The following is a 20,296-nucleotide window of genomic DNA, read 5'->3' as shown; positions in this document are numbered from 1 at the left end:
TGCTGTGACAATTCAAATGCTGCATGGTCTTGTAAGTTGAGGAAGTTTCTGTCAAGTTCGATCTATTGGTCTCACATATCCCTTGATATTTCTGAATGCGATAAGATTAACATAGAAGATCTGCAACTGCACCACAGCGTTGCTACCCCTAAGGTAGATGTTTTAAATGTCAAAATTCCATGGAAGAAAGTAGAGTGCCCCACATTTGTGGATGCTTTGCTATGGAGTTGTCAGCCTAGGAGACTCAGCATACAATTAACAAGTGAAATGTTTACTTGCTTTATTGACCGCTTGATGCATCGTCGATTAAAAGAAGCAAAAATCTACAAATTTGATAAGTAAAGTCAGAGTTGGCATCTTGTAGAACTCAAAAGAGGAAAACTATCAATAACGACTGTAAGCAAATGTGAGAAATATTACTTTTTAGTAGATTGGTGATGCAGTTTATTCTATTGCATATTTGATGCCTTTATTCATTTGTAAAATTTATCCATCTGTACTTTAAAGGTTTGATATAGATAATTATGAACTTTAAAGTTCAGTTCTCCCGTCAATTTTTTGTTTAAAAAAAAACCTTTTGTTAAGTATGATTAAGTTAGAAATACCAAGGCACTGAGACATCACTATGTTTGGTGTTTTGTTTTCTTGTAATGCATGTGAATTTGGTGACGAATTATTGCATTAGATATCTTTATCAATGCAATCTGTCAGTTCATGTGATCTGATTTTTTTCATCAATACCTTGTTTTGTCAGGTTGTTCATGCATGCAATCAGCTATTGTGAATTTTAAGAGGTGATGTATATGAACCAAAAAAGAATGATTTAATTAAGACGTGAGTACATTTCACAAGATGCTCTAAAATTTTCGGATCCTGGAGAATCAATTTTTCAGTTTTTATATGATACAAAATGTGTTTTGCTATGTCCGTCTAGCAATTTCATATATTTTTAACTTAGTTGTTGACTTTCAAAAGAAAATCATGACAAGTAACAGTTACTACTATATTTGAAAGTGTTGTAGAATTTCTAATGTCTCGTTACTGCAACACAGAATTTCTAATTTCTCATTACTGCAAGATTTATGTCTCAACGACAATGAATTTGTTTTCGCATTGTTCGAAAACTTCACCTTACTATTAGTACAGGTAGGATTTGTCTTTGTTTGTCTGACCACATACGTCGATCTGGAGCAACTAGATACATCTCAAGCTTTCTAGATATTTAATTTGCCTTACTTCTTCGTGCATATTATGTTTTTCTTCTATTTTTTTTACATATCAACAAAATTAATGGAAAACTTTAATAAGAGACTTAAGTAGATACACATACATACAAAAATAATATTATAATAATTTAGAGTTATTTTATTTTCTTGTATATTAGTTGTTTTTGGTACAGTATTTTTAAAACACACATAACCTTTAATTTCACATATTAATACGATCCCTAATAAAAGTAAGAATGAATTCTAGTCAATAAGATATTAGCCATTTGTTTGTAATACATTAACTTAGATGTTGTTGTTAAAATTATAGTTATTAATATGAAGTTTGAGTTATTTAATTTAAAGTTCTAAAAAAATTCGGTATAAATTAGATTGTTTTTTCTTTATTATTTTTAGATAAATTTTAAAACGTATGTCACCATCTTCATTATTATTTCAAGTGAAGTTGAAATCATAATATTACTATTAAAATTTTTGAGGCCTCAAAATTTTGGATTCCTAATGTTTACTGACCTTCTCCTTGAGTCACCCATGCTTAAGACCTAAGAACTTTTGCTGTTTTATGGATGCTTTTGAGTTGTACAACACTACAACTATCGAGTATCTACTAGTATAAGCAGCATACTTTGTCCATTTTAACATTCTAAGGTTATTTGCAATGTAAAGTCTCCAATGTTGCATTCCTTTTGTTCATTTCATTTTGCACTTGTTTGAATAGAAGGAACCAAAACAGTTGGCCTATTAGTCAGGCATGCCTTGTGACTTTATATGTGATATATAGATGGTAAGAATTTCGTCTTTGTCCGTTATCACATCAATCTCATCCCATATGAATCTATATCTTTCACCTCAACATTAATATTGTTATTATTGTATATTACACTTGAACATTCTTATCATTTACATGTAATAATGTTTGATTAATTTTTTCCTACCCGAGCAATTCATATATGTCAGACCATTTAAGCATACCAGACCATTAAATTAGTTTGCAACAACCCAGCCTGTTTAACAACAAAAAGTAATCTTTTTATGTTTGCATTAAATTAGTTTTTTACCCCATAAATATATTGAGAAAAATATCCAAAAAAAAATAAGAAAAAAGAAAAATGCAAATGATGGCCATGAACAGGTGTAATTACGATTTGGATTATTGGATAAGCACCATGGGCAACAGGTCACTTGAGCCACGGGCATTTTTTATGAGCATCCATTTATTTTTTAAATAAAATTCTTCAATTATGCATGCATTTTCTCCATTTGATACCTCAATTAATTTATTATTTGACAATTTTCAGTTGTTCAAAGTATTCAATCGAGAAGAAGTTATCCATGCATGCATGCTTATTGCTTTTTATCTTTGAAGGCTTTTGATTCTATGAGTTTTGAAGAAATTAGGTTTTCTCTTTTCTTGTATTTTTCTGTAATATATGTTAATTCTTTTTGTGTTCATTTGATTTTCAAAGATGATTCAAGGTACGCTACTTCTCCTTGCTAGTTTTTGCTCTTTCACTCTTTGTTTTAATTGTTTTTAATTTTTTTAGAAGTCTATGAAAAACATGCATACTATTACTCTTTCTAAAATTATAATTTTAATTAATTCATAATCTGGAACTCAAAACTCATAAAAGATCTCCGTGCCTTAAAATAAAATATGTTGGCATTATTTTATATATTCATCGTCTCTTTTGGTATATTAATGACACTTTTGTCAATAATCATGTTTATTTAGGTATTAATAACTCTTGTAGTTTATTATGTATTTATAGGTGTATAAATAACTAGTATATTTTTTAGTTTTATATATACTTATATAGTATCAAACAAAGAATTAAACAATACAATGAATAATAGTCTATTAGTTTTTTCAAATACATCCTACCAAACTACCCATAGGATTAAAAGGAAGTTTGATCCACAACTGAAGGAAGAGAATTAACTAACAATAGGAGAAGAATTAGGCAATGCATTAAATTGTTACGACTTAATAACTGAACCAAATCTCACCCACAGATCGAATTTTAGAACATTCTGATTAGCGGATCCCTCAGAAAACTTTTGATTAATGGGTGCAACAGGAGGAGATGAAAACACTGAGGAATACATGACAAAGATGAAAAGGAAGGAACTGGGGATATCTTGCACATTGAACACAGAGGTAGGAGCTGTTTTAGCAGTAATCCGTCGTGCCTCCGAGGCAAATTTGCATTTCTACCATCCCCCTGAAGAAAACTATGACTCTCAAATATCACATTCGTTGAAATCACTAAGATCCCTCATCTTTAATCCACAGCAAGAATGGCTAAATATTGATCCTATGATATACCTTTCACCTTTTCTTGATGTTGTGCAAAGCGATGATGTTCCTGCTGCAGCAACCGGGGTTGCTCTTTCGTCTATTCTTAAGATCCTCAAGCTTGAAATATTTTATCACAAGAGTCCAGGAGCAAGAGAAGCTATTAATTCAGCGGTGACTGCTGTCACAGGATGTCGTTTGGAGAAAACTGATCCCGTCTCTGAAGATGCTGTTATGATGAGAATTTTGCAGGCTTTGACAGCAATTATGGGCCATCCTTCCTCTGTTTTGCTCACGGATCAATCTGTTTGCACAGTTGTGAACACGTGCTTTCAAGTGGTTCAGCAGTCAGCCAGCCGAAGTGATTTGCTTCAGCGTAGTGCTAGATATACAATGCATGAGCTGATATATGTTATATATCAGCGTCTGCCCGAAATCGAGGTGAAAGATTGGGAAGATTCGGAGTCAGATACTGAGGATACCAACGTGGATTCGGGGTATGGGATTCGTTCTGCTATCGATATTTTTCATTTCCTGTGTTCCTTGCTCAACGTAGTTGAAGTCATAGAGACTGATGGAACTACATCTCAAACTGCTGATGAAAATGTTCAGCTTTTTGCGTTGGTTCTGATAAATTCTGCTATAGAATTAAGTGGTGACAGCATTGGTAAGCATCCAAAGCTCTTGAGAATGATTCAAGATGACCTTTTCCACCATTTGGCTCATTATGGAACCTCCTCAAATCCACTTGTATCCTCCATGATTTGCAGCATTGTGTTGAATATTTATCACTTTCTTCGCAGGTTAGTTAGTTCTCTATACAAATATCAAGGCAAGATTCCCAAGTGTCAACTAGGGCATGTTTGATTACATTTTTATAATCTTCTGATCATATTCAGGTCGGTTCGCCTTCAGTTGGAAGCTTTCTTCTCGTTTGTGTTACTTAAAGTGGCAAGCTTGGGGAATTCACTTCAACTTCAAGAAGTAGCAATTGAAGGAATTATAAATTTTTGCAGACACCCAACTTTTATTATTGAAGTCTATGTGAATTATGATTGTAACCCCATATTCAAAAATGTTTTTGAGGAGATTGGCAAGTCCCTTTGCAGGCATGCATTCCCTTCTGGTGGCTGTTTAATAAGTTTACAAGTTCAAGCCTTTGAAGGCCTAACAGTGATTATCCATAACATAGCGGATAATGTTGACAAGGACGATGATTCAACGCCTTCCGGGCCATATCCTGTTGAGATCTCTGAGTATAGACGTTTCTGGGAAGAGAAGTCCAAAGAAGATGAAGACGACTTGGATAATTGGATCGACTTTGTTAGAGTGAGAATGGCACAGAAAAGAAAGATACAAATAGCTGGCAATCACTTCAGCAGAGATGAAAAGAAGGGACTGGAGTACTTAAAATTTTCCCTTTTGATCCCAGATCCTCCTGATCCAAAAGCCTACGCCATGTTTTTTCGGTATACACCAGGTCTAAACAAGACTGCAGTTGGTGATTTTCTTGGATGTCCTGATGATTTCTACCTCCAAGTCCTTAAAGAATTCACAGAAACATTTGAGTTCATGGGAATGGTTCTGGACACTGCTTTGAGAACTTATCTAGAGACTTTCATATTGCCGGGGGAATCGCAGAAAATCCAAAGAATCCTTGAAGCATTTGCTGAAAGGTTTTACGATCAGCAATCTTCAGAAATATTTGCCAGCAAAGACGCAGTGTTCATCCTTTGTTATTCAGTCATCATGCTCAACACTGATCAGCATAACCCACAAGTCAAGAAGAAAATGACGGAAGATGAATTTATTCGAAACAATAGAGCCATAAATGCAGGACAAGATCTTCCCAGGGAATATCTCTCCAAGCTTTTCCATTCCATTTCAGCCAATGCAATCACATCGTTCGGTTCATCTGGTGCTCCTGTGGAAATGAATCCTAGTAGATGGATTCAGCTAATCAATCGATCAAAGAACATGAAACCTTTCATATTCTGCAATTTCGATCGACGACTAGGACGAGACATGTTTGCCTCCATTGCTGGTCCCACTGTTGCTACTCTTGCAACGATCTTCGAACAGTCAGACGAAGAAGAGATCCTTCATGAATGTATCGAGGCCTTATTTTCAATTGCTCGAATAACACAATATGGCCTCGAGGATACCCTTGATGAACTTCTCTGCTCATTCTGCAAATTTACTACATTACTCAACCCTTATGCATCTTCAGAAGAAACCTTGTATGCATTCAGCAACGATATGAAGCCAAGAATGGCAACCCTTGCAGTTTTCACCGTTGCAAATGACTTCAAAAAGTCCATCAGGGGAGCTTGGAGAACCATTATAGACTGTCTGCTGAAACTCAGAAAGTTAAAGCTGCTTCCACAATCTGTCGTTGAACCCGAAAACGCTTCAAACACATCATCCAACCCTCCAGTACATGAAAGATCTGTATCAGGGGTGGTTTTTCCTACTCAAGATCTTAAATTTACCAGCAAACGTCATAATTCCGGCATAAATAATGGACGATTTTCACATTTTTTGTCCATGGAAAGTGTAGAAGAATCGTTGAACCTGGGGGTAAGTGAGTTTGAACAAAACCTGAAAGTTATTCAGCAGTGCCGCATAGGGAGCATCTTTAGCAATAGTTCGAGTTTGCCTGACGAACCATTGCTGAATCTAGGCCGTTGCCTGATATTTGCTGCAGCTGGTAAAGGCCAAAAGTTCAGCACCCCAATTGAAGAGGAAGAAACAGTTGCATTCTGTTGGGATTTAATTGTTAGCATTGCTTCTTCCAATACTCACAGACTCTTGGTATTTTGGCCTCATTACAATGAATATCTACTAGATGTTGCACAGCTTCCCCTATTTTCTCCCATCCCCTTTGCAGAAAAGGGTATCATTGCCCTCATGAAGATTTGTCTGAAGCTCTTGTCTTCCTTTCACTCGGACAAAAGTCCAGAGGAACTAATCTTTAAATCGATAAATTTGATGTGGAAGATGGAAAAGGAAATTCTTGACACTTGTTGTGACTTCTTAGTACAATCTGTGACCACAATCCTTACAGAGTATCCTGCGAATCTGCAAACACAACTGGGATGGAAAACAGTCATGCAGTTGCTATCGGTCACAGGGCGACATCCAGAAACCTATGAGCAGGGTGTTGAAGCCCTTATAAATTTGATGTCTGATGGTTTCCACATTTCGAGATGGAACTACCCTTATTGTATAGATTGCGCATTTGGCTTTGTGGCATTGAAAAACAGCCCTTTAGAAAAGAACATGAAGATCATGGATTTGATGTCAGATACTGTCAATTTATTAGTACAGTGGTACAGAAGTGGATATACCGACGCAGGGAGCTCGACGAGTATAAATAGTAGCGCAAGTAGTGGTTCTCTTGAAGAAAGTTCAAAAGCTCTTACCTCTTCTAACTTAACGGTGACCTATTTTGCTAAACTAGGGGAAGCATTCAGGAAAACAAGCTTAGCCAGAAGAGAAGAGATAAGAAACCAGGCGGTCATGTCTTTACAGAAAAGTTTTGCACTCGGTGAAGATTTATACTTCTCGCCAACCAACATCCTTAGCTGTTTCAACCTCATACTCTTTGCAATGGTTGATGATTTACATGAGAAGATGTTGGAATACTCAAAAAGAGGGAATGCAGAAAGGGAGGCAAGAAGTATGGAAGGTACTCTAAAGCTATCCATGGAGGTTCTTACAGATGTCTTTTTACAATTCTTGAAACCATTATCAGAAAGTCCTAGTTTTCGGGCGTTTTGGATGGGCATATTGAGAAGAATGGATACATGCATGAAGGCTGATTTAGGAGACTGTGGTGAGTCAAAACTTCCACATACTATCCCAGAGTTGTTGAAGAAGATGGTTATTACAATGAAGCAAAAGGAGATTTTGGTTTCTAGAGAAGATGATGACTTGTGGGAAATGACTCATGTTCAGATACAATGGATTGCTCCATCACTTACTGAAGAACTCTTTCCACAGGTTTGATCTGATCAGTTAACAACATAGATTAGTTATTGTAAAGCTTTTTTTAGGGAGAACTTTCTTCTTTTTCTTATCATTGTGGAGTATTACTTTTCTTTCTTTTAAAATTATTGGGAAGCAATTTTATAGATTAAGGTTACAGTAGTAGAAAAATAACATACACCCACACACACACCAAAAAGAAAAAAAACAACTCAGATAGAAAACAGGAGTTTCTTCTTTATTTTGATATAACATGTGGTACAATGTTTAAACTATATGAAATGAAGCTGTAAGTTTACTCTCTCTCTCTCACTCACTCACTCTTGCTTTCTGATAATGAATGTTTTATCTTTATGTAATGAATGTTTTCTTAGTAGATGTGGGAGTGGCAAGCCTGCACTTGGTCAAAAAACATTCAAAATAAAAACTTTTTGAGTTTGTGAGTAACTTTGAATTGGTGCTTTCTCATCCAGCCATCAAGTGCTCAGAAGACTTCCTGAAGAAAAATATTTTAATCATTGATAGGACAGAACAAAAGAAATCGATCATTTAGTATTTTGTTTCTGTTTGGAATTAAACCTGAGACCTCATGGTTCTCAACACCTTTCAACAATTAGGCCACAAATTTAGATACGTGTAACATCCCTATTTGTAATAATACAAAACCTACTTTAACTCAAAACATGAAAATCTATTCCTATATAATTTCTTATTGGATATCCCATTTAGGTATGAACTAAAAAATCAAATTCTAACCAATTTTGGTTTCTTACTATTTTGAATTATTTTTTCCAATATTCTCTCGTAAAGTTGTATATCTAATTGTTAATTCACTTATCACCAACTCCTAATTTTGTTGAAGCACCGGTCTCCAACACCATTTTTGCACTTGTCACCAACCTCCGAATTCTATTGAAGCACTTGTCTCCAACCTCAGTGATGCACTTTGTCACCAATCTTCAGTCTTTTTTGTTTTTGCTTCTCGTAAACTTTTCGATTGTGTCATATTTGATTGAACCTATTTAAATCTGTAGTGACATCCATACACATCCTCTCCGCATTAGTTTGTATGCATATATCCGCCTACCTCGTGGTCTAATCCTCGCTATGAATTGGCTCGACAATTACCAAGATAACCATTGGACATAGGGGCGATACACATTGGCTAATGTTGCGTGCAAGGCAGCAAAAGCTATTATATTCTCTATTAAGATCGTAAAAGTTCTAATATCAATTTAATGAAAAATATTTTATTAATAAACTCAATTATGCTATGATTTCTATTGTACTTATGGTTTTGATGATAAACAAACTCATTTTAGGACTAGGTCCATATTGTGGATATTTCTATAACCTTGTTAACCAGAAACTTCTCAAGGGGAGTTTTCCTAGTTCAAATATGCCAGGTGATATGTGTCATGGAAGCACTGAATAGGCACATGGGACATCTATTTCTAATAACTGACAAACTGTAGGAAGGGACATGATACCCGAGATCTATGAGTACGTGGTCAACTGGTGTCTTCCAGTACTACACGAATGTGTACGTATATCATCTGAGAAAATCTAGTTCTCAAGAGGAATTATTTTTCAGGGGGATATTGTTCCATAGGGACCAGATGAGGGACTAGGTCCATCGAAAGTTGAACTTACCGATAGTCAACTGTACAACTGGTAGCTGTACTTTTTGCAGGAAAGTTGGTGCACGGCAACAGAAGAGCAAGAACTGTCCAATCTCAGCCAATGAGAAACTTTCTAGGTTTTCCCTCCCATTTGATCCATATGTATAGATTATGTGGGAGAAAAAACTAGTTTTCACGTTCTAAAATTCGCATTCTCTCAGAAAAAGTCTCCATAGTTATTCAGTTCAAAGCTTCTACAACAAGGGACCTATTCTCAGTCTACGACACTTGTTTTTAGTTCATGTTGTTTGAGTCTTTGTACTTTATTTGTGCTAAAATTGTAAATCTACCCCTATGTTATAAAGGATAGTGGATATTGAACTTGTTTAAGTTCTTAGGTAGTGTTGCATTAACTAGAGATAGTCGCATCAACTAAGCTTAGTCAAGTTTGGTTTTCATCAATTGTTTGGGGTTTTCTTGGGTAGAGTTACCTAGAAGTGTCAACTAGGGGTAGTTGATAAAGAGGATTAAAGTTAGCCAAGTTGTGTCAACTAGAGTTAGTCGATGGTGTAGGCTATAGTAGGAGTACTATAATGTTGTCTCGTTGTTGTCATAAGTTCAAGGAAATGGGGTTAAGAGGTTAGATTACGAGAATGGGTCTGTAATCAAACCATTGCTCCCGTTCTAGGGAAGTTGGAGGCAAAAATCATACGAGTTAGATCATGGTTTTACTCCATTGAGCAAGGAGTTTTTCATGTAAACATTGTTATTCCTTACTGTTTTCAGCTGTTAGTCTTCACATTCTCTTGTATGTACAGTTTGCATTATCATGGTAGTAGTCGGACTCAGTCAAGGACTTGGTCCCTTCTATATTTGCTAAGTTGTATTTCTCTCTCAAGTGCCCTGGTCCCTTGACTTGTGGTGGATGCATATCTCAAGTGCCCTTACTCAAGGGACCAGGGCACTTGTTCAGGTTTTGTATAGTTAAAGGGCTTACTTGTGCACTGTCAAAGTTTAAAATCAATGTTATTATTTGATGTTAAGTTTAGGATATATTTATGTATTATGCCTTTCGTAATTAAGTAAAATCTAGCTATTTTACGTAACTCTGGACGCTAATATATTTATGAAAATTTCTCAACATATGCAGCTTAGTATAATCCTTGTGTTCTTTTTTAGGGAATGTGCTGCCATAGCATTTACGAACTACAAATAAATATAATAAATATTGCTACTTAATGTACCATAGATGCAAGTAAATATTGCACAGATTAATGGTACTCTATTAAAGCCATTAAAAGTAGAGAAGATAATTTATTAGAGCTATTAAAATGTACAATAAAGTCCCCATATTAAAGACAAATTTAATGAAATTAGAAGGTCCACCATACATTAACTTCACATCCTACAATATAAATATGCAATCCTCTTTCCAAATCTTCATCAAATTTCAAATCTTATCAGCTCCAAATACAATTGTAACCAACTTATATACTCTGTAAGAAAAATGACTTCTTCCTATGCATATGCACTTATTTTCTTGTGTATATCCATTGAGGTTTCTCCGAGCGTCTCACAATTACTCGGAGGAGGAGGCCTTTTACCAGGTTCAGGGAACGATCTTTTCCCCGATATCTCCAAATGCTTAGCATCAGTGTTAAATGTGCCCGGATGTATTCAAGAGGTTGTCACATCGTTCTTAACCGTTCAATTTCGACTAATTGGTCCTCAATGCTGCAAAACTATATTAGACATGGAAGATAGTTGTTGGCCTAAGATTCTCCCTATTAGTTCAATTTTCCCTTTAACACTTAAGAGTTTTTGCTCCATTCAAGGTTCATTACCACCACCAACCCCTCAACCTCTAGTTCCAAATAGTAGCGCGAAGAATGTACGCAAAACTAAGGACTAAGTTACGTTGTTTAATGATCATCCTTCGATTCTTCCTAATAAACAGTGGCAAGGAGATTCACACCTTGGAGTTTTTCTGCTTTCAGTAAAATGTTGAACTGTGTGATCGTTTCCATTTGAATGATTAGCTTTTTTAGATACACTTTGATTTAATTTAGTATGGGTAAGCAGGTTGCAACACAAGTGCTTTATTCAAATAATAATAACTATAGCTACACAATTAATAAGAACAATTTTGATTGTTGTGAAAAAGGTAATTTATTGATTTATTACACTGGAGTCAATTTCAAAATTAACAATAGATGCGCGATGAGAGGCTATCTACATGACTACGCATACTAATAATCTCAACTTCATTATTTCAATTTCTCTCCAACTTTCTTCTTGAAATCACTAAATAAAATTTAATATGTGTAGAGGCTGGATTTTGTGATGAACGCGATCTCACCATCAGCGGTACTACTACAAAAGCAAGAATAAAAATATGATTCCAAATGCATCCGGCGAATGTCAACTGTATGCTTTCAGTATCCATTTTCAGTTCCGAAATTCAGTAAAATCCTAGGAATAGTCTCTCTATCGTACCCCTTTTAACACAATACTTGCCATGACAATAAATAGTTCAACAAATTAATCAATCCAACTATTAATTTCCAAATTAAATAATACTTATTACTCAAAATTCCTCTAGGGATAGAAAACTACTACATTGATCACTTCAATATTTTACAATAACAACAAAAACATATTTAGTAAAATCTCACGAGCAAATGTGACCATATCACCACTTCATGGAGGTAGAGAGGTTGTTCCCGAAAGACCATCGGCTCAAATGTAACAAATCCAAATAAAAGAAGAAGACCAATAGCAACACTTTCAAGGGAAATTAAAATCCACAATAATCAAATATATCCTAATGGTAAGATGCTCTCCACATAACTACATATACCAATAATATCAACCTTTTCTTCAAGCCCCAACACTTCAATTTCCCTCCAACTATTTTCCTTCAAATCATATAAGAACATCCAATTTGACTTAATATAGGAGTTCATTAATACAATCTCACCATTAAGAGTATCACTACAAAAGCAATTCTTCAAATAATAAAGTTTCTCTTTTGCTATTTCTCCACATAATAACTGAGGAAAGACAATAGTATGATTCACCCATTCTTCAGTTTCGGAATCTTGTAAAATCCTCAAAATCATCTCTCCTGTTTCTCCTCTTGAAAGATCTACGACTGCTAATTTTCCCTTTACTTCTACCAAGTGACTATAATAGAACATGTCTATGACGGAATATAGTCCATGTTTATTCCACAATGAGATAATTCTGAAATTTTCGGTTCTAACATCAAATGTTGCCATCTTGATTCTCCACTGATATCAGAGCAAACAACGAAGTAAAGAACTCCATCAATGAAAACTCCTTTCAAGAGTGGTATCCTAGAAATTTGGTGGTTGGTTTTATTTCTTGCCGTGATTCACTTTTTCCTAAAGTGAAAATCCAGTATGTATGACGGTGGATGGCCAGAAAATGTCATCATTAAAATTTTATACTCTTTTTCTTCTGGCTCAAAACCCAATATAATATGGTACTGATAATTCCATCCTTTGCGAAATTTTGGCATGGAAGAGATGTTACCTTTCTTGTACTAGGGTTGAAAATAATAGGAGGTAGCTCAGTTGGATTGGATTCCACAAGCAGAACAAACCTTCGATATAATCAAACTTGTCAAAGGTGAGGCCATATAATTCCTTAATAAGATAACTGGAGACTAATTTCTATTAGTACTCACCACCGGCCCGGTTAATTCAGATTTACTATCTGTCACGACCTGAACCGAGGACTTGGAGACGGGCATCCCGAACCACGAAAGTCCGAGAGACTCCATAACATGCTATCGTGAACATAATTCATATGAAATAAAGATGCGGAAGATAAAACCGAAATCCAAGTTGATCTTATGATCAAAACATGTCAATGAAGTTGTGACAATACAATTTTGAAATCTCGTCTACGAAGCCTCTACTGAATACTAACTGTCTAGGTCAGGAAAAGGCTCCCCGGCTGGACCATACCATAAACTGAAAGGAGTCAACACATGAATAAGTGTCGTCCGAAAGATGGATGGCTCACCAACTCTGTCATTATTCCAGATGTTTTACTGATGTGATGGACCACGAGACTATGCCTCAGAAGAACCTGTACTATGGGGGGTCAATACTTGAAAAGTATTGGTATACGGAACTAACCAAAAATAACAGATACTTTATGTAAAATAATTGAGAGCATTGTGAAAACAATTTAGCATAATATATATATATATAAAATACATGGGCGTAATATAAAGAGCTTCAATTCATGCTTGTAAAATATTGACTCAACTCTTTGATTTACTTCTGAACTAGATGGTACATCCTACATTTTTAAAATCCCACGGGCTATATAGAATCCGCCCTGGACTTTGTGGCCAAGTCCCCAATCCAAATTTGCCGCAAGAATTAGATATGTAAACTGGTATACCCCCAATGAGTATACCGTAGAAATATCCCCATGTGAGATGTCCTAATTATCCTCCCATGTAGGACAACATATCATAAATCTCGCGTTGGCAAAATACAATTTCCAGCAATGAATTATCTGAACTCGTGCCTTCTTCGGATAACCATCTAACTCTATTTAAGCCCATTTTTAGTTTCTTAAAACCATTCTTCATGATCAAAATATTCATTTCTTTCATATTAAGGGTACTCCATAATAGGTATCGGCATACCTAGACTTCCAAGTCATATCAAATCCATAGCCCTTCTCATTAAAAAAATATGCAAATGACCACCAAAAGATTTATCATATCACATGAGAATTTTTATTTCAAAAGCACATGAAAACTTATGCAAAACACTCTTTTTTTAAGTTTTTAATACATGGTGGCCAATTCTTTCAGTAATCACATGCAATTTCTTTATTAGGACATAAGATCCTTTAGCATGAGAAGTACCTCTTCGAAAACGTGCAAAATAACATTGCATAATAGTCAAAGATGTTGGGTTCATAGTATATGAAAGAAGTGTGAATGGAAAAATGGAGAATAAAATGGTGGAGGGGAAGGAGACACTAAAATGGAAAGTGTACTCCCAAATTAGAAAGTTTACTCTTTCTCCCACATTGGTGGAAGAAGAGAACTTGAAAGTGTTTATAATCAAGAACACTTACTCCACATGAAAAGTGAGGCAAGAAATAATAGATGCATCGCGCCGTCGTCGTCGTTGCTCGCTCAGCTTCGGCTTCGGCTTCGGCTTTGGCTGGACAAACTTTATTTGAATTTCGAAGAATGCCAAGGAAAAATGCAATAAAAAATTTTCTGCAGTTTCGAACCTCCATTTATATATACATGCAGTAACAGTTGCACTGTTTCAAGTGAACTGATGCATTGTTTTCGAACTAGTGCTTCAGAAATGATACATTGTTCTGAACTAAGGCTACATAAGGTTGCAATGGTTCAAAATGATGCTTCAGAAGGATGTAATCCTTCAATAAACTGACATACTGATTCATGAAATGAGATGACTGTTCAGGAAAAGATGCAATCTTTGATGAACAGACATGAACTTACAGCAAAGGTGTAACCTTTGGAGTGAATCATTGCCTCTTTTCAGAAAAGGCATGTTGTGTCTATATAAACTTGGTTTCTTCCACAGGTTTAGTACGAAATTTTTAGATTAAAAACTCTCTTTTTGTCTCAAAAATATTCTGTGTGATCACTCAAAACGTTCTATGAGTTTGAAGATATTCCAACCATTTGAGGTACCGCTACTGTTGGTCTGTTAGCCATTTTATCCTAGGAGGAAGAATTCCACAACCTCGGGTACAGTGAGGGAAATTATTTCCTTAAGGAAAATCCGTGAATTCGGACGACTTGGCTATTTTATGTTTTATCTTAATTTCTGCAAAATAAAATACAGCTCTTAGAAAGGTCATTTTGATTTTGTGTTCAGGGTATTTGATATACTTCATTGTGTTCTTGTTTATACTTGAACTCAAGTTGAAGTTGGTGTTGTAATAAACAGATTCTGTGTTCCCAAAGTACAAACGAAATAACAATCTTAAGGAAATAAGTACTTTTACAAAATTTGTATTGTTTGTTTTTGGAGATTAAAGCTTTAACTTTCTACTCCGCCTGAACTTAACTAGTGATTTGAAGTCATAAAAACTTTGTCACAAGATAAAGATCATTCAGTTAACAATTGGAAGTCATAAAAACTTCATTGTTAACTAGAAACAAAGGAAAAAAAATAATTTTTATAAGTAGTATTCTGAAAATACTAAGTATTTTTTGTCTTGTGGTGACAGAAAAATGGCAACTGAAAGTCAAATGATGGATGCAACAACGTCTGTGGGGGAAACTAATATTGCCACATTAAGTCGAACAAATGCTCCACCAACAATGGCACCGGCGGAGAAGCCCAAAAAATTTTCAAGCATTGACTTCAAGCGGTGGCAGCAAAAGATGTTCTTTTACCTCATCACTTTATGTCTGCAATGGTTCACTAGCGAAGACGCTCCTGAGGTACGTGAGGAAACCTTGGACAAAGACCGCTTCGTTATTGTAGAAGCTTGGAAACATTCGGACTTCCTTTGCAGGAATTATATTCTGAGTGGTCTCCAAGACGACCTCTACAATGTTTATAGTGGAACCAAGACATCAAAGGAACTGTGGGGATACTTGAACCAAAATATAAGACGAAGGATGCGAGAATTAAGAAATTTCTTATTGCCCGGTTCCTGGACTTCAAAATGATAGATAGCAAATCTGTTGTATCTCAAGTACAGGAGTTGCAAGTCATCATACATGATCTCCTAGCAGAAGGTATATCTTTGAAAAATACCTTAGTTGAACAAATTAAAAATACTTTTAACACTCACATAAACTGTTTTGTAGGTTTAATTGTGAATGATGTTTTCCAAGTAGCAGCGATAGTTGAGAAGCTACCACCTTTGTGGAAAGACTTCAAAAACTACTTAAAGCATAAACGCAAGGAGATGACTGTTGAAAATCTTATTGTCCGACTTCGTATTGAAGAGGATAATAAAGCTGCCGAAAGAAGGTCAAAGGAAAATTCTACAATTAATGGAGCACATATTGCAGAAGATGACCAAAACAATTTCAAGAAAAGAAAGAAAGCTGAACAAAGAAACAATCAGCCCGAGAAAAAGTTCAAGGTAAAATGCTTCAACTATGGCAAGATTGGCCAAAAGTCCACAGATTTTCGTGCCCCAAAGAAAGGTAAGAAGAAGGATCAAGCAAATATGATTGAATCCAACAAAGAATGTGATGATCTGTGTGCTATGTTCTTAGAATGCAACTTGATGGAGAATCCTCGTGAATGGTGGATGGAATCTAGTGCCACCCGCCATGTATGTGCCAACAAGGAGTTATTTTCGTCATTTGCTCTAGATCAAGCAGAAGAAATGATCTATATGGCTAACTCCACTACTGCTAAGGTGGAGGGACCAGGAAAAATTTGCTTAAAGATGACTTCCAGCAAGGTCTTGACACTGAACAATGTGTTATATGTTTCGGAGTTACGTAGAAACTTAATTTCTCTTTCACTCCTAGATAAGAACATATTCAAATGTGTAACCATTTCTGAAAAAATTGTAATTAGTAAAGGATAAATGTATGTAGGAAAAGGTTCTCTAACCGAAGGCCTTTATAAGATGAATGTAATGATTGTTGAAATAAATAAAAGTTTGAATTCTTCTTACTTGCTTGAGTCTTATGATTTATGTCATGAACGTTTAGGCCATGTTAATTACAAAACGTTACAAAAACTGATTAACTTAGAAGTTTTGCCAAACTTTGAGTGCAATAAATCAAAGTGTCAAACGTGTGTGGAATCGAAGTATGCAAAGCATCCTTATAAGTTTGTTGAAAGGAATTCCAATCCCTTAGACTTAATACACACAGACATTTGTGATATAAAGTCAACACCATCACGTGGTGGAAAAAAGTATTTCATAACTTTTATTGATGATTGCACTAGATATTGCTATGTCTACTTGCTAAATAGTAAGGATGAAGCAATAGATGCGTTTAGGCAATATAAAATTGAAGTTGAAAATCAGTTAGAAAAAAAGATCAAAATGATAAGAAGTGATAGGGGCGGAGAATATGAATCTCCCTTTGCACAAATATGTGTAGAGAATGGAATAATCCATCAAACTACGACCCCATATTTACCTCAATCTAATGGAATTGCGGAAAGGAAAAACCGAACTTTGAAGAAAATGATGAATTTGTTACTTATAAGTTCTGGTTTACCACAAAAACTTATAGGGGGAGGCTATCCTTACATCCAATCGTATACTTAACAGAGTTCCCCATAGTAAGAAACAATCAATTCCTTACAAAAAATGGAAAGGAAGGAAACCCAACTTCAAATATTTTAAAGTGTGGGGGTGTCTAGCGAAGGTTCAAGTTTCTATACCTAAAAGGGTTAAGATAGGACCCAAAAGGGTGGACTGTGTGTTCATAGGATATGTTAAAAGTAGTAAAGCATGTCGATTTTTGGTTCATAAATCCGAACATCCGGATATTAATGAAAATACAGTAATTGAATCAGACAATACTGGATTCTTTGAAAATATTTACCCGTATAAAATTAGACATGAACAATCTAGTGAAGGATCTAAACGACCTCGAGATGAACCAAGTGAGAATGTACATAATGAAGAAAATCCAAGACGTAGTACACTTCAAAGAACGTCAACTTCGTTTGGATCGGATTTTGTAATATTTCTCTTAGAAAATGAGAGTCAAACATTTAAAGAAGCGATGTCATCGTCAGACTCATCCTTTTCGAAAGAGGCAATCAATAGTGAGATAGATTTAATCTTAAGCAACCATACATGGAAATTGGTTGACCTTCTTCCCAGAAATAAACCGTTAGACTCTAAATGGATCTTCAAAAGGAAAATGAAGGCGGATGGTACTATTGACAAATACAAGGCAAGACTTGTAGTAAAAGGCTTCAAACAGAAGAAAGGTCTTGATTCGAATGTTAATTTCCTTGGCGGCGGTATATGATCTTCAAATCCATCAAATGGATAAGAAGACCACATTCCTTAATGGAGATTTGGAGGAAGAAATATACATGGAACAACCTGAGGGCTTTATAGTTCCAGGAAAAGAAAATAAGGTGTGTAAACTTGTTAAGTCACTTTATGGACTAAAACAAGCACTTAAGCAATGGCATGCAAAGTTTGACCAAATCATGTTGGCAAACGAATTCAAGATAAATGAATGTGAAAAATGTGTATATATTAAAGACACGCCAAATCATCAAGTCATTATTTGTTTATATGTGGATGATATGTTGATCATCAGCAGAGATATTTATGACATAAATACAACTAAACAAATGCTCGAGAGCAAGTTTGATATGAAAGACCTTGGAGTTACATATGTGATCTTAGGTATAAGAATCCATCGAACTTCATAAGGATTAGCATTTTCACATCTCATTATATCGAAAAAGTACTTGACAAGTTCAAGGATATGGAATTCAGTATTGCCAAGACTCCATTGGATGTGAACTTTGCACTTCAAAAGAATGAAGGTAAAAGTGACTCACAATAGGAGTACGCAAGAGTATTGGGATGTTTAATGTATATGAACTATACACGACCAGACATAGCATGTGCAATTAGTAAATTGAGCCGGTACACGAGTAATCCCAACAAAACTCATTGGATTGCAATGAAAAGCGTTTTGGGGTATCTTAAATACACTCAAAACGATGCTTTGCATTATAATAAATATCCTGTGGTACTTGAAAGATATAGTAATGCAAATTGGATCACCGGATCGAACGAAGTAAAATCCACAAGTGGATATGTATTTACTATCGGTGGAGGTGCAGTTTCTTGGAAATTATCCAAACAGACTTGTTTCGCTCGCTCTATAATGGAATCTAAATTTATCGCATTAGATAAAGCCGGTGAAGAAGCAGAATGGATTCGGAATTTCTTGAAAGATATTCCGTATTGGCCCAAGCCAGTGGCACCAGTATGTATATTTTGTGATAGTCAAGCGGCAATAGGTAGGGCAGGGAGCATGATGTACAATAGTAAATCTCGTCACATACGACGGAGACATAATATCGTTAGGGAACTTCTCTCTAGTCGAATTATCACTATTGACTATGTAAAGTCAAAGGATAATATATCGTATCCACTTACAAAAGGTCTATCTAGAGAAGGAGCAGAAAGAACATCCAAAGAAATGGGTTTAAGGCCTAGGACGAGTCAGCATGGCGGTAACTCTACCTAGCAAACTGGAGATCCCAAGAGCTAGGTTCAAGGAGATCAAACAAAGTTTGTCTGACAGGTTTAACATTGTTAATTGCCCAACCCATTCGCATGATGTAGACAATGTATAGCAAAATAGGATAAGACTTAAGGTGAAAAATCTTTTGACGATTATCTAAATTTGGCAGATTTGAACAAATAGTTTAATCTATAGGATTGAACGTTTAGAAATCACCTATGCGAGGGTGAAGTGAAAGCCGCTTCAAAGAGAATGTAAGTAAAGGCCTATTCTCTAAGCTCTCATGAAACCAGGACGTATTCATGGATGAAAAGAACAAAACCATAAGAACCATAAACGTTAAAAGGTTGGTTGTGTGACATGTATTGTCTAGGTGTACATTAAAGCTTGACGGTTCAAAGATATCAAATCTACCGATTAACCGAGTGCATCCGATGCATGTTTACTACAGAAAGTTAAAAGGAAAACTCACTTATCCAGATGCAATCAGTCTTTGCTTGGTGGAGGGGCAGTTGAAAAACAGATGGTTTGTATCTTCAATGATGTTAGGGCAATGTTTACAGTGAGGGTTTATACTAGGCCTCTCCTGGTAAGATTGAGGCCAGTGGGGAGTATATCATGATGAAGTAGCCACATAAAGAATTTGATCTTAAGAGCTATAGGGAGGCACCAGAGCCAGTTGAAGGATTTGTTTGGCTGAAATTTAAGGTTGGTATTGTGACTGATCAGTTGATGGTAAGAACCACTGGTGGAGAAGGTTCCTTTTCCATTTATAGTCCAGACAAGGGTGTTTGAAGCTACTTTGGGGTTAGCAAAAATAGAGTTCTTGATGTGGTGAATGAGATCCTGGGGTATGACCATAGAGATGCTGTTAAAATTCCAAAAGACCTGATGCCAGACCTGGATGAGTTGGACC

General features: G+C 35.7%; 1 protein-coding gene and 1 pseudogene across 1 annotated transcript; one reads left to right on the top strand and one right to left on the bottom strand.

Annotated features, from left to right (window-relative positions):
* Window positions 1-3,104: 3,104 nt before the first annotated feature.
* LOC107848710 (ARF guanine-nucleotide exchange factor GNL2) lies at window positions 3,105-7,815 on the top strand. The gene is made up of 2 exons (XM_016693478.2): window positions 3,105-4,325; window positions 4,422-7,815. The coding sequence occupies exons 1-2, from the start codon at window positions 3,292-3,294 to the stop codon at window positions 7,531-7,533; spliced, it is 4,146 nt and encodes a 1,381-aa protein (XP_016548964.1). The 5' UTR covers window positions 3,105-3,291; the 3' UTR covers window positions 7,534-7,815.
* Window positions 7,816-10,914: 3,099 nt separating this feature from the next.
* LOC124888586 lies at window positions 10,915-13,199 on the bottom strand (annotated as a pseudogene).
* Window positions 13,200-20,296: the final 7,097 nt, after the last annotated feature.

The sequence above is a fragment of the Capsicum annuum genome, chromosome 11, assembly GCF_002878395.1.
Source record: "Capsicum annuum cultivar UCD-10X-F1 chromosome 11, UCD10Xv1.1, whole genome shotgun sequence".
In the NCBI taxonomy this organism is placed as follows: Eukaryota; Viridiplantae; Streptophyta; class Magnoliopsida; order Solanales; family Solanaceae; genus Capsicum; species Capsicum annuum.
Note: the sequence above shows the minus strand (reverse complement) of the source record. Positions and strands in the feature narration are given on the sequence as shown.